General features: G+C 47.9%; 1 protein-coding gene and 1 long non-coding RNA gene across 3 annotated transcripts in view; one reads left to right on the top strand and one right to left on the bottom strand.

Moving 5' to 3' along the window:
- CHSY1 (chondroitin sulfate synthase 1) overlaps window positions 1–6722 on the bottom strand; it is a 73470-nt gene extending 66748 nt beyond the window's left edge. Inside the window, exon 1 of one of the 2 annotated variants that reach the window (XM_072796555.1) lies at window positions 6466–6722. In XM_072796555.1, the coding sequence (XP_072652656.1) occupies window positions 6466–6707 (242 nt within the window). In that variant the 5' untranslated portion in view covers window positions 6708–6722. Of the gene's footprint in view, window positions 1–5053; window positions 5393–6465 lie in introns of those variants that run through there. The other variant, XM_072796549.1, reaches the window with a different exon arrangement.
- On the top strand, window positions 6174–7795 carry LOC140616137 (uncharacterized). The gene is made up of 2 exons (XR_012016664.1): window positions 6174–6683; window positions 6799–7795. It is a non-coding gene; the product is annotated as an uncharacterized lncRNA (long non-coding RNA).
- The last annotated feature ends 6213 nt before the right edge of the window (window positions 7796–14008 follow it).

Here is a 14008-nt window from a genome sequence, read left to right as displayed (position 1 = left end):
TTCACATTGGTAGGGAAATGGGAGCTTATTCAACAGATGGTGCTAAGACAATATACTATTTGGGGGCGGGGGGGGGATGAGATTGAGATGATTTCTACCCCTTCTAGAATTAGATTAAAAATTTTTTAAAAGTTGCTTTTCAAAATCTCTCCAGGGCAGTAACTTTCTGAGCTTGGGATAAGGAGGCAGGGGCAACCCTAAAATCAGAAAAGCCTGAACTACAGGAACTTCTATATATCAAACTAAAAACAAAGAAAAAAAATAAGGAAATAATACAAATTGTAGCTAGTAACAAAAGACACAAGGAACACAGGGGTTCTGATGACCTGTTACTAACTGGCATAATAAATCCCTTTGGAGGAATCAAGGGACCATTTTGAAGTGAAATTACCAAGAGTACAAATACTCTAGAGGAGTCAAAACAAATTTCTTTATATATTTGTAGAACCCCAGGTACCCAGAACCCTCAGGCAATTTAGTTTAAGACAGCATCAGAGCTCCAGCACTGTAACCACCTCAGATGTAAATCTTTTCTCAATTTCTTTGTATGTTCATTACATTTATGAAGCTAAATGATACAGCCACCTGTGTGTCTAAACACCACCTTCAAACTTTCCCTGTACAAAACCAGACCTGTTGACTCACATCCTTCCCCATATCTCAATAAAGAATACAACCACTCACACTGGTCTTTCCAGGCAAGATCCTAGAAGGCACTATTGACTTTCCTTTGCCTTACCACTCACCTGCATACCTCAGCTGCAGCACCTACCCCAGAACTCTCCACTTCTCTCCATGACCACTGCTACCGCACCAGTCCCCGCTGCCCAGACCACCTCCTAAAATCTTGCTTCCCTACCATCCATTCTCCACACGATGGGCAGAATCAACTTTTAGGACATAATGCCATCACCTCCCTTTCCTGTCTAAACCCTCCAAAGGCTTTCTAATTCACCTAGAATAAAATTCCACAAGACCAGACGTTATCGGGCCTCGTCCAGTTTCTTTTACTGGCCTTCTTTTATTCCCTTCCAAGTTGGTTTCTGCTTGTAACTTACCAGCTCTTCCCTCTGCTCCCTTGCTCATCAATGATATTCACCCAACCAATTCCTCACCAACCCATTGCAGCCTAAATACCAAGTTCTCTAGAATACCACCCCACCCTTTCCTCACCCTATTTTCTCCATAGTACCCATCATTAACTCTTTTCAGTGCCTTGCCTCTCACTAGAAGAGAAGAGCCATGAGAACAAGCATCTTCACTCTGAGTCCTCCACACTCAGAGTCTGGACCCACAGGAGCCATGTATGTACTGGCTGAAAAAAGGGATGAATCTTAACTGAGTATTTTTATGAACCAAGATCACTCCTATGAACCTAACAGCTATGGTGTCGCTTGGGGCCCATGGAAGAAGTTAGCCCTGGTCGGTCTCTTATCAGCTACACTTGGAGATTTATTTTGCCTGCTTCTTAAAATCTGTTTCCTGCATGCTATTAGCTGTTGCTGCACTGCTAACATTCCTTGGTGGCCCCTCTCCCCCCCACTTCATGCATTTGGCAGGCTGGAAAGTAAAAATCTGTAATGGGGCTGTTCCATCATTAAAGTGCACTAACTTTAGTGCAGACAGGCATATCTCACTGCATTTCCCAAAGGCTTAGCTCCTTTCTAGACCTCAGACAATTCCTGGTCCCCAGACCTAAATTCTGACATTTCAGTATCTTAGCATAAAAGTACACCGTATTAAGAAAAAAAAAAAAAAAAAAAAAAGTACACCGTACTGCCATCTTATTAAAAATGCTGGCATCTCCAAACTGTGGAAGGAGCCTCGGTGTCCATTGACAGATGAATGGATAAAGAAGATGTGGTATTTGTATACAATGGAATATTACTCAGCCATTAGACACAACGAATACCCACCATTTGCTTCGACGTGGATGGAACTGGAGGATATTATGCCGAGTAAAGTAGTCAGTCAGAGGACAATCATCATACAGTTTCACTCATACGAGGAATTTAAGTAGTAGTGAAAGTGATTATAAGGGAAAGGAGAGAAAATGAGTAGGAAATATCAGTGAGGGTGACAGAACATGAGAGACACTTAACTCTGGGAAATGAACAAGGCGTAGTGGAAGGGAAGGTGGGTGGGGAGTGGGGGTGACTGGGTGACAGGCACTGAGGGGGGGCAACTGACGGGATGAGCACTGGGTGTAATGCTATATGTTGGCAAATTGAACTCCAATTTAAAAAAAAAGGGGGGGGGGAATGCTAGCATCTCCTTAAGCCCATAAGCCAAATAGTAATTTCATTTAAACAACAACTAAAAAAAAAAAACAAAAAACAAAAAAGTTTTTCTTAAGGTAAAGAATTATTTGTCTTTTAGAGGAGAAGTAAAACTGAGCACACCCAGTGCCCAACTAGATAGAGTTCTACCTAGCACTGTAAGATTCAAGTCGACTCGTAGGCCAAACGGCATGCAATTTCCATTTTAAGAGCTGAGTGTGGAGTTTCAGCTGGGACTGCAAAGCACAGCAGGGCCATAATCATAAGTTACACACTGTAACCTCCATCCCAGTTCAGGCCTTCCCCTAAAGTTCCTCAAGACTAAAACCGTCCTGTATCATCTCCTGCAACTGGTCTAAACAGAGGCTCATGGAACAAGCTAAGTCCACTTAATGGAAAACGGAAGTTCATCCCCAACTTCAAGCAATGGGACTTCTTAAGATCAAGGAGATAAAAGGCTCAGTCGGTTAGGCATCTACCTTCTGCTCGGACCATGATCCCAGGGTCCTGGGATCAAGTCCATATCGGGCTGCCTGCTCAGCGGGGAGTCTGCTTCTTCCTCTGCCCTACCACCCCCCCACCCGCCATGCTCGCTGATGTGTGTTCTCTCTCTCTCTAGCACAAAATAAGTATTTTTTTTAAAAGGTCAAAGAAATAAAAGGAAAAGAGCTCCAGGAAAGCTGACAGAATCCCTGAATGGAATACACAGTTTCCACGTAAGGGTTTTCCCTTTATCAGAAAGGCAGAGTTGTCACAGAGAAGAACTGAGGCCAGAGGGCAAACTGCGTTTCTACCTTCCATGAAGTGTCTAAAAGAAAATAAACAATGAGATAAAAACCCTACATCCAAGACAGATGAGGCAGGAGATTTGGAAAAAGAGACCAAAAGTAAGAGTGTCAAGGATGGGCTTAGGAAAAAGATCATCTCCAAGCGTAAAAGAGTAGGTCCAGTTTGCATTACATTTTCTGATTGCAGCTGGTGTCCCAGGACCCCTACTGGTTAGCATAGACTGATACTGAATCCACGAAAATACATCTGTTTGGTGGGCAATCTAGTATTTGAACAAAATACTTTGGTAATTGTCTCCAAAGTTGTGATTTCACGGGTCTTGTCACCCAGTGGCAGTCATGTGGACTTAGTTTCAAAACCATTCTGAAAACAATTTACACAGCTCATCCTCAATTTCATATGTGGCCATTTCTCTTGGAAAAAGCACAATCTGCATAAAATTCCAGGTAATTCATGAGAGATCTGGGAGAAAATCTTCAGCTGGGGATTCCTGAATCACTACTACAGCCTAAAAGTATACTAAGTGGCTACATTCTAAGCTTTTCAGGCACTCAGGATCCTTCCTGGCAGAACCTGGGCTGTGGACTTAATAAAAAAGATCCTCATGGGGATCCCTGGGTGGCGCAGCGGTTTGGTGCCTGCCTTTGGCCCAGGGCATGATCCTGGAGACCCGGGATCGAATCCCACGTCGGGCTCCCAGTGCATGGAGCCTGCTTCTCCCTCAGCCTCTCTCTCTCTCTCTCTCTGTGACTATCATAAATAAAAATTAAAAAAAAAAAAAAAAGATCCTCATGGAAACGTGTGAATGCAGGATCAATGAACTGAAAGCGCTCACATTCTCTGTGGCTCTTTCATCTTGTTTCTCAATCCTGTACTTCTTCCCTTAGAGGAACAAGGATTCATACGTGTTTTTCCCTCCTATCTAATGCCTGAACATTCAGACCAAGACTAAACATAAAAGCCGAAGTTTCAAAGGTATTGGTTATAAATTAAGAATCAACAGCAACCAGCTTGGCCTTGCTCATCACGGACTGCTCTTAAAAGTTCCTTATCGGAGGACCTCCCTGCATTGGTTTGCTCTGTTGCTGGATGAATCTCAAATCTTATCCACACGGTAGGCGTTTCTGGACTCCATGTGTATATGGCTCCATTAAATCCCTTTATCGAATCCACACTTCTACCTCAAATTCACTCCAATACAAATCTGCCATTCCAAAATCATCGCCCTTCTAAAGATTACTTTAATCCCTTAGTTAATCCTGAACATGATTCAAACCACTTTTATGACTCATATGGCCAACTAGGACCCAGATACTGGATAACACACTCACATCCCTAAACTGCTGAGCTGGTTAACCCTGAATGTACCATGGGCTGCACTGGAAATACTTGCCCCGAGGTTCTCTTTCCATGAACTCCCCAGACCGGTGGGGTCGAGTGAACAGCGGGCAGCCTCTTTCATGCACAAGAGGGCTTCTTCCACCAGTGAACTCTACAAGTACGCTACGGAAGGGCTCTGACCAGATCAACTAAACTCGGCTCTGCAACAGCAAAGGGGCGTATTTCAGAGGATCAAACGATAACCATCACTGCCACTACTGTCACAGGTATCTTAGCTAAGAATTTCCCCCATCCACCTTACGAGGGACATAGATGTTCGGTCAGACCCATTTAACAAAGAAGAGGGCTTGGACGTGGAAAGCTCAAGTGCCCTACGCAAAGTCAGGCTGAGGACCACACCCACGGAGGCCAAGCTGATCCACCTGACCCCAAAGCCCACGGTCTTGGGCACTGCATTCACCATCTGTCTCTGACCTTTGCTTCCAGGGTCCGACATCCGTAGCCCAAGGGCACCCCGATCCCCCAGGAGCCCCGGGAGCTTCAGGTCTGGAAAACGGGCAACGGCTCAAGCCACGGGAGTCCCGGTAGGGCCGCCCGCTGGGATGCCGGACACGGGAGTCGGCGCCCCGGCAGCAGGGGCTCACCTGTAGGCGGCCACGGCGCGGGTCTGCAGGTATTTCTGGGCGGTCATGACTCCCACGAAGAGAAAGTTCTTGTCGCGCGGGCCCCCATCCGAGGCCGGGCCGTGCGGCCAGAGCTGCGCCCCGCGCGCATCGCCGCGCGCCCCGCCGGCCTGCGAAGCCGCCGCAGACTGCCCCGGCCGGCAGCCCTCGGGGCTGGCGCGGCGCCGCGGGCCCGCTCGCTTCAGCTCGGAGGCGCGGGGCAGGACGAGCCGCGAGGCCAGCACGAAGCCCAGCACGAGCCCGAGCAGCACGCTGAGCCAGGCGCGCCGGCCGCGCGCGGCCATGCCCGTGCCGCTCCGCCCGCCGGGCCGCCGCCGCCGCCGCCGCCGCCGCCGCCGCCGCAGGCTCCGCGCGCCCTCAGCCAGCCGCCCCCGCCCGCGGAGGCCAGCCCGCCCTAGCGCCGCGAGGCTCGGCCCGGGCAGCGCCGCGGCCGCCGCGGGCCCGCCGCGCCCATCGCGGCCCCCGAGCCGCCCGTAGGCCCCGCGCCGCCGCTTTGTTCCGCACGCCCGCCCCCACCGCCGCGGCCTGCGCCTTTAAGACGGGACCATGCCCGGCGCGCGCCGGCAGCGGCTCGAGCGCGACGCGGCGGCGGCGGCGGCAGCGGCGGCGGCGGCTCTTCCCGCTCGCGCGCGGGGGCGCGGGGCCAGCGCGACGGCGACAGCGACGGCTGAGGCCACGGAGCCCGCACCCGCGTCCCGCCCCGCCCGCGGCTCTCGGCTGGCTCGGCTCGGCTCGCGCTGCGCCCGCCCCCGTCCTCTTCGTGGCCGGCGCCGCAGCCGCAGCAGCTGCACATCCTCCGGCTCAGCTCGCCATTGCAACAGGAGCCCCTCACGTCACGCACGGCGCGTTATGAAGGGGCCCGGCGGCAGCGGAGCCTGGCCCCTCTCGGGATCCGTCCGCGCCGCCCGATTGGCGCAAAAGTGAATGGGGGGCGGTTCACGTGGCCAAAGTTTGGCAGAAAAAAAAAAAAAAAAAAAAAGCCCTCCCGGCGCTCGCGGCGCCCGCCCCGCCCCGCCCCGCCCCGCCCGCGCGGTCTGCGGCTGGGCCGCCGGGGCGGAGGGGGCGTGGGCCCGGGCTCGGCGCCGGCGGGGGCCCGGACCGCGGCGCCCCGCCGCCCGTTATCCGCCCGGCGGCCACGCCCCTGGCCGGCCGCGCCCCGACGGCGTCCCCTCCCGGACCGTGCGCGCCGGCGGCCGCGTTCTGCACGGCGCACCGCGGGCCTGCGTCGGAAGAGGGGGCTTCGGGGTCCCCGAGCCGTGCGCGAAGCGCTCGTTGCCTCCGCGGAGTCTGTCCTGGGATAACCCGGAGCGCACGCCCTGCCTCCAGCCGGCCGCCCGCAGCGGCCTCCCCGCGCCCCCCGCCGCACACTGTACCTTTGTTCCCGCCGCTCTGCGGGCAGGAGCGGGCGCGTGGGGAGCCGACGGCTCGGGAGCCGTTTGAGACGTGCCTGCGGGCAGGGTGAGCCGTGAATTCGCGGACCTGGTTCCCAGTCCCTGGTCTCTGCGCTAAAAAAAAAAAAAAAAAAAAAAAAATCCATATTTAACGTCCACGCTCCTAACAGCGCTAGCATTTCATGGATGTTGGAGAAATGGTACGTGATGTTAATACTCTGCATGGTAAACACTACTTTTATTTACATTTTTTTGTGGGCAGATAGTCGGCTGGGAGCCCAGCCTACCTGAATCCTTGTCGATATTTCCACATAGCTCATCCATAAAAGTGCCGTGGAGTTCTAAAGACAGGTTTTGAATAACGGATTCTCCGGGATGGATTTTAAATGCTATACATTTCCTCTTCAAAAAAAGAAGGAGACTTCAAAAAAGAAAAAAAAAAAAAAAAAAGGAAAGGAAGAAAGGGAGAAAAAACAGAAGGAAAGAAAAAAAGAAGAAACAAAGGAAAGAAAGGAACGGGGGAAAAAAACGAAAGAAAGACTCAGCTAAGGTGACAAAAGCCAACAAAAAGTGTCCATACAACAAATGTTTGTATAGAGTGAATATTAGTCTTGTTACTTAGTCGCCAATATGTTGGGATTTTTCTAATGAAACTCCTGGAGGGCAAAGTGTTTTCCTGGGCCTAACAGGTTTGCTTCATTTCATCAAATGAACCTAAGAATTAGAGAGTAAGCATGTTTGAGATAATCCTTTGGATCTTTCTTCGTTGTTCACACCAAATGTTTGAAATATTACACGATGGAAAGCGACAAGTTGTGGGAGATACAGACACATTCTCTGCAATTGAGTGGCGGTCACTGTTGTTTTATTCTTTGGGTATTAACCACTTTCTTTGGCACTTATTATTTATGTCGAAAATAGTCCATTACCCGCCTTCCCCACAGACTCCCTCCCTAAGAGGTGATCCACATCTAAAAATAAAATACTCATTATACAGTGAACACAGGACTCCAGCAGTAGTCTTGGGAAAAATACAGAACATATAACCATGAATTACAGGCTCGAAAACCATCCAAAGGGGTTTCCAGTAAGACCATAAGCCACAAATGCCAAGTAGTCACCAGATGCCCCAAATTCAGCAACAGTCCCATAATTCACAATGAGTTCCATAAAGCATGAATCTGGCAAGACACAGATGTTCAATTTGGTGACATACTTAATGAGTTCAGTATTTTCTAACCTTTAAACGTCTCTATATTTCCTCTACTAGACTGAAATCCGATGAAAAGTAGACAGACGTGATGGGACTTAATGTCATGAGGATATTAAATGTTTTGTCCTTAATTGCTTGGTTCCTGATGTCCCTAGACTGATATCCTCACCTACCTCATCTGGAGACTCAGTGGAACGGTCTCCTTCATGATGCAGAGGATTCCCTATTGTCCATAAAACCTGAACCTGAAGGTTTAGAGTGGCAGGACCAGGAGAATATGACATAGGTGAAGTCCTCACAGGAAACACAGGAGAATGCCTGTCCAGGGGCTGGTGAAACAGGAGGGGAGCCAAGGTCCTGTAGAAGTCAGCCAGGGGATCCAGGACCCTCCATACTGGGGAAGGGGCCACTTCCCAAGTGCAGCCTGGAGATAGGGAGGGGACACTCCAGCACAGCTGCAAGCAGCAGCTGGATGGTCAAGCTGAGACCATTCTCCTGGGGAGGGATCCAAAGGTGTCCGACCCACCGACGGTCCCTGCAGAGGCCTCAATCAGGAGGCAGAGCTGTCCCGGTTGGGGATTTCATAGCTGGAGGGTAAGGCCTACAACCAAGGACCTCAGTGACAGCCCAAGGCCCAAAGGGCCAAATAGAGTTGGTAAGCCCAGAATGGAGGCCTGCCTGTCTATAGACACTAGCCCCATCGGCCCCTGAACAGCCATTACCAGCAAAGATCTAGGGAGGATGGCATGTATCTGAGACGCCTGCCTCCCCATGCACACATATGCACCCTTCTCAAAACAACCTCTGGGCCAGGCAGCAACTCGAGCCCTATGTCTCCCTCTCCTAATTTTGTCTTTAAAGGTGAGAAGTCAGATTCATCAGATTTAAAAGGCATTTCACCTTAGTACACTGAGGAAAGAACTATTTCTCAAGTTTGTGGCACTAGGAACCCTCTCAAGTTGAGAGACCACTCATTGACCATTTTTTCTTAAATAACTTTTTAAAAGACATGTTGGGGCACCTGGGGGCTCAGTTGGTTAAGTGTCTGCCTTGGACTCAGGTCATGATCCCAGGGTTCTGGGATCAAGTCCCAAGTCATCAGGCTCCCTTACACAACGAGGAGTCTGCTTCTCCCTCTGCCCCTCCCCTCACTGGTGCTCTCTCAAATAATTTTTTAAAAGTGTGCTGTTAACCACAATCAGAAAAACTTGTAAGGGAAACCCTAAACTAGAGAGTTATCCAAGGATGAAGGCTCCTGGGGCACCTGAGTGGCTCAATGGTTGAGCATCTGTGTTTGGCTCAGGTTGTGATCCTGGGGTCCTCAGATCAAGTCCCACATCAGGCTCCCTGCTCTGTGAGGAGCCTGCTTCTCCCTCTACCTGTGTCCCTGCCTCTCTGTCTCTCATGAATAAATAAAATCTTTAAAGGAAAAAAAAAAAAAAAAGGATAAAGGCACCTAAGGGCACACGCCCCACGTGAGTGGGGGTCCAGGCTGGATCAGGTACCAAATACAGAGTGGGGGTTCAGGTCTTCCTTCTACATGATGAAATCCCACCACGACAAGCTGTGTCCCTCTCCACAAGGTTTCAGTTTTCTGGGGTTCAAACGGGTCTTTTCACAGATCGTGTTAAAAGTTCCTTCTCAGTGAGTCTAGACTGGCATTTAGAAATGTGTTCAAAAAATACCACATTATCTAACTTTCTGTTTTATGCAGTGTGATTCTCTATGACATGTAATTAAAATTCATCTCCACCAACGTTACTGAACACCTTCTCACAAATTCCAACACTGTTCCCACATGCATTACATTTTTTTCTCTTGCTAATACATTGAATGCCTGTAACAGGTATAACATTTCATATAATTTGCAGCAATTTCTTGGAAACCTTTGGTAAATACCTCAATTGTTGGTTGGCAGCAAGCCTTGAGCAACTGACAGAGTTCCCTGTAAGGGCTTCTTTAAAGAGGCAGCTCCTGGACTCCTGCCGCAGACAAGGAGCACTGCAAAAAAGTGGTAATCATTTAAGACCTTTAGAAATACCTCTTTTGAGAAACAGCAAATGCAGAGGAGAGAGTTGTAATAATCCGTCTTTTCAGAAGGTTCTGTTCATTGCCTGCAAAGAAGAAAATCTATAATGACCATTTTGCTAAGATTGCCACTTAACCTCTATTAACCCAATAAAACTTTGCTTTATTATTAATGCTGCCATTAAACTGGCCTTTAAGGTCCTCATTAGCTAATTACTTTTGCTCTATATTTCCTTCTGTTTGCAGCATTTCCAGGCAGATGCAGGAAAGGACAAGCCACTAGAGCTTATGTTCTGGCTTCCAGACATGAGTGGATCTGACACTGGTTGTGCTAGAATGTTCTTCATACTTCCTTGGTCTGCTTATCAGCTTTGTCCATTCTTTCCGTCAGATACTGAGTCATTATGCATGTGTTTGAGAGACAGAAGAAATTCAGCACTGCTCTGGGTGCTGGCAGGATGGGACGTAATCTTACTAACTAGAAAACATTGGCTGACGCCGGCATAGGCGGTATTGAGAAAGAGCCTGAATGTTCTCTGGGAGATAACCTCACTGCAGAGGCTGGGGACAGTTTGCTTGTAGGCTAAGACTTAATCCTTGAATAGCAGAGAAGTTTGCCTTTCCCATCCATTGCCAAGAAATGCCATTAATCTTTAGAGCAGTGCCAGAGTTTCCCCCAGCTGAAAAGTTTGCACAAAGACAAAGCTTCCATTCCACAGGAGGGAGAGAGTGCCCCTTCCCACCACCACCACCATCAGAACCCAAGCACTGATTAGCTGGTCAGCAGCATTGCCACCTGAGCTACATCCCGTGGGCAGACCTGGGTACCTTGTGGAAATCTCCAGATCAATGTGCAACTAAGACTGTTTTACTCATGGCCTAATGAAGCATGAAATTGCTTGGGGAAATTCAAGTTGTAGGGGAAGGTTTGAGCTATGAATTGAGGCAGCAGAAATTCAGATGCATGAACAGAAATCGTAAAGCCAGAATAGGGAACATCCATGACATAAAACCTGCTCAAATGACCCCATGTTATTGATATTTCACATGCCCTGTTGTGCTGGGATGCCCATGCCATGGTCATAAACACTCATGTCACCCATCTGGTGAGTTACAAGGATATTTATCCAGACCTGGTATTAAAGCCTCCAAGAGAGTTCAAAATGAAAAATGGCACAATGATGCACTCTGTTGGCAAGTCTGGAGAAAGAGGCTTTCCAGCAGTCTGGGGGCAGTCATACAACCCACTTAGAGGGCGATATGGTCAAAATTGCAAGTGATGAGTGCATTGACTTTTGACCCAACAAAGCCACTTTGAAGACTTTGTCTTCCAGCTACACCCCTTGTACCTGGTTATTCTCTGCCGCATTGTCACCTGAGATTATACCCAAGTGCCCACTTCATTTCGTGCCCACTTTATTTCAATGGAGAAATAAAGAACAGTGCATCCATCAGAGAATGAACTAGCAAGGCAGGGCTCCCTCGCCACTGAGATGGAAAGGGGACAACATGGTACAGAACAAAGAGCAGACAATAAGGATTTTGGTAGTGTTTTTTTTTTTTTTTTTTTTGGTAGTGTTTTTATAACAAGACACCAGAAGGATGCACAAGGAATAAGACAATAAAACCTCCAGGTTTGGGGGACACCTGGGTGACTCCGTTGTTTGAGAGTCCAACTCTTGGTTTCAGCTCAAGTCATCATCTCTGGGTTGTGAGATCCAGCCCCGCATGCTTGGCAGAGAGTCAGCTTTAGAATCTCTCCCATTCCCCACTCATGTGCTTACTGTCTTGCCCTCTAAAATAAATAAATCTTAAAAAAAAAAAAAATCAACCTCCGGGTGTGGGGCTTGGTAGTTGAAAGGAAAACTGTGAGTGAGATTTCCCAATGGAGGCTCCAGTCTTCAACTGATTTTTTTGTTACATGGTTGTATTAGCTACTGAACCCTCCCGCAAAAAAAGGGTACCAATTTCCCACAAGTTGAAGCCCTAGGATGGTATTAGCAGAGCATTGATCACTAAGACCATGGGTTCTCTCTGACACCTTATTTGGTGCAGCTGCTTTTGTTTAACAGAAGTGGCAATGGGGGCCCAGAGACATGAAACCAGTTAGCCAAGTGGGTGCTGCCACCAACCAATTATCCAATACCCCAAAGCCCAGGATGCCTCAGGTTCTAAGCAAGAATCCCCCAATTTTTGCCTCTCACACCTGAGTGACCAGTTAAAATGAAAGTTTTAGAGATCTTATCAAGCTTTTACTATCTACTTTCCCTAACACATCATTATAAGTGCTGTACCAGTATGGAAATGCCATTTAGAGCCTTCTCACACCATCAAACTGCCTATACTTTTTCCAGAATCTATTTCTCCACTTTTTTTCTTTATCCTGCTTCCTCCTTGTACTTTACTCCTGGTTCTTCCATAATCTTAGGGCCTCGTGCCATGTTTTTTTGTGTGTATGTACCTTTAAGCATACAAAAGAAAGAATCAATCTTTCAAATTGTTCTTAAACCAGCCAGCATAGTATTAAACCCCACATAGCGGGCTGGAGCTGGACCAGAACATCGTGACAAGACTGCCCTCTTGTGGTGTGTAGCTACTCCTGTTAAGTGCAGATCTATAATCTTGGACTCCAAGAGAATAAACGGTCAGATTTCTTTATTTTATGGTTAATAAACTGTTTCTTTTTAAAACTTTATTTATTTATGAGGGACACATGCAAAGGGAGAAGCAGGCTCCCCATGGGGAGCCCGATGTAGGACTCGATCCCAGGACCCCAGGATCACGTGGAAGGCAGGCGCTAAACCGCTGAGCCACCTAGGAGCCCCTAATAACGTGCTTCTAGTTACCATCTCTATCAGAATTTTCCAAGGTGATACTCTGGTCTTGGATTTGCGGCGAACTAGCGGATGAAACTGTAAAATGAGAGGAGTTGAGCTAAACAGCCAGTTAGGATCGACGCCTAGGTCTTGAAGCTGAATGAGAAACACGGTAAGTGTGACTCTTGTTTTAACAAGCGCCCTGCGAGATTCTGTTACTCAGTTTTGAGAGCCATGGATCTCTGCTTCTGTGTGGGAAGTGGGTCAATTTCCCCCACCAATGAAAACTACCAGCCAGTGTAAACTGATTGCATGTGGCAGTGATGCTAAGGGAGAATGTGTGTCCTGCATCTGCCTGGGATCACAGCTGTGAGTTCATGCTGGACGAGCTGTCTGACAGCCCTCGAAACAGATGTCTGAGGTCCAAAGGTTTTCTTTGCAATTCTCCTCAAAATGCCACCTTTAACACGCTTGCACTTGTATGAACTGTCGGGGACATGGTCATCAGCACCTACTGTTTGCCTTTGTTGTGCACCCCTAAGAAAGGCCCCAGTCCCCACCCACACCTGAACTCAGAGGGCACTCTGAAAATGTGCCCTCCAGACCAGCAAATAGAAGAGAAGACTCAAAAATGATGTGCTTTATTATCACAAACTGGAAGTGGTCTTTTAAAAAATCATTTTATTTGTATTCATTGTGACAGGTGTACTCTCAAATCCCCTATCCCCCATCCTGCCACCCACCTCCCCTCTGGTAACCATCAGTATGTTCTCTAGTTAAGAATCTGTTTCTTGATTTGTCTCTCTCTCTCTATTTTTCCATTGCTCATTTGTTTTGTTTCTCAAATTCCACATATAAGTGAGATCATATAGTATTTGTCTTTCTCCAACTGACTTATTTTACTTAGCATTATAATTTCTAGCTCCATCCACGTCTTTGCACATGGCAAGATTTCATTCTTTTTCATGGCCAAATAATATTCCATTATATATATAATATAGAGAGAGGCAGAGACACAGGCAGAGGGAGAAGCAGGGAGCCTGCTGTGGGACTCAATCCTGGGACCCCAGGATCACACCCTGAGCTGAAGGAAGATGCTCAACCACTGAGCCACCCAGGTGCCCCATATCATACTGTTTTAATTACTACTACTTTGTAATCTAACTTGAATCTGGAGCTGTGTTTTTCTCCAGCCTTGTTTTTCTTTTTCAAGATTGCTTTGGCTACTCGAGATCTTCTGTAGTTCCATACAAATTTTAGGATAGTTTGTTCTAGTTCTGTAAAAAATGCTGTTGGTATTTTGATAGAGATTGCATGAAATCTGTAGACTGCTTTGGGTAGTAGAGACATTTTAGCGATATTCCTTCTTCCAGTCCATGAGCTGGAATGTCTTTATATTTCTTTGTGTCATCTTCAATATATTTTATCCATGTTTTATAGTTTTCAGAGTACAGGTCTTTGACCTCTT

The sequence above is a fragment of the Canis lupus genome, chromosome 2, assembly GCF_048164855.1.
Source record: "Canis lupus baileyi chromosome 2, mCanLup2.hap1, whole genome shotgun sequence".
Lineage (NCBI taxonomy): Eukaryota > Metazoa > Chordata > Mammalia > Carnivora > Canidae > Canis > Canis lupus.
This window is presented reverse-complemented; position numbering and strand designations above follow the sequence as displayed.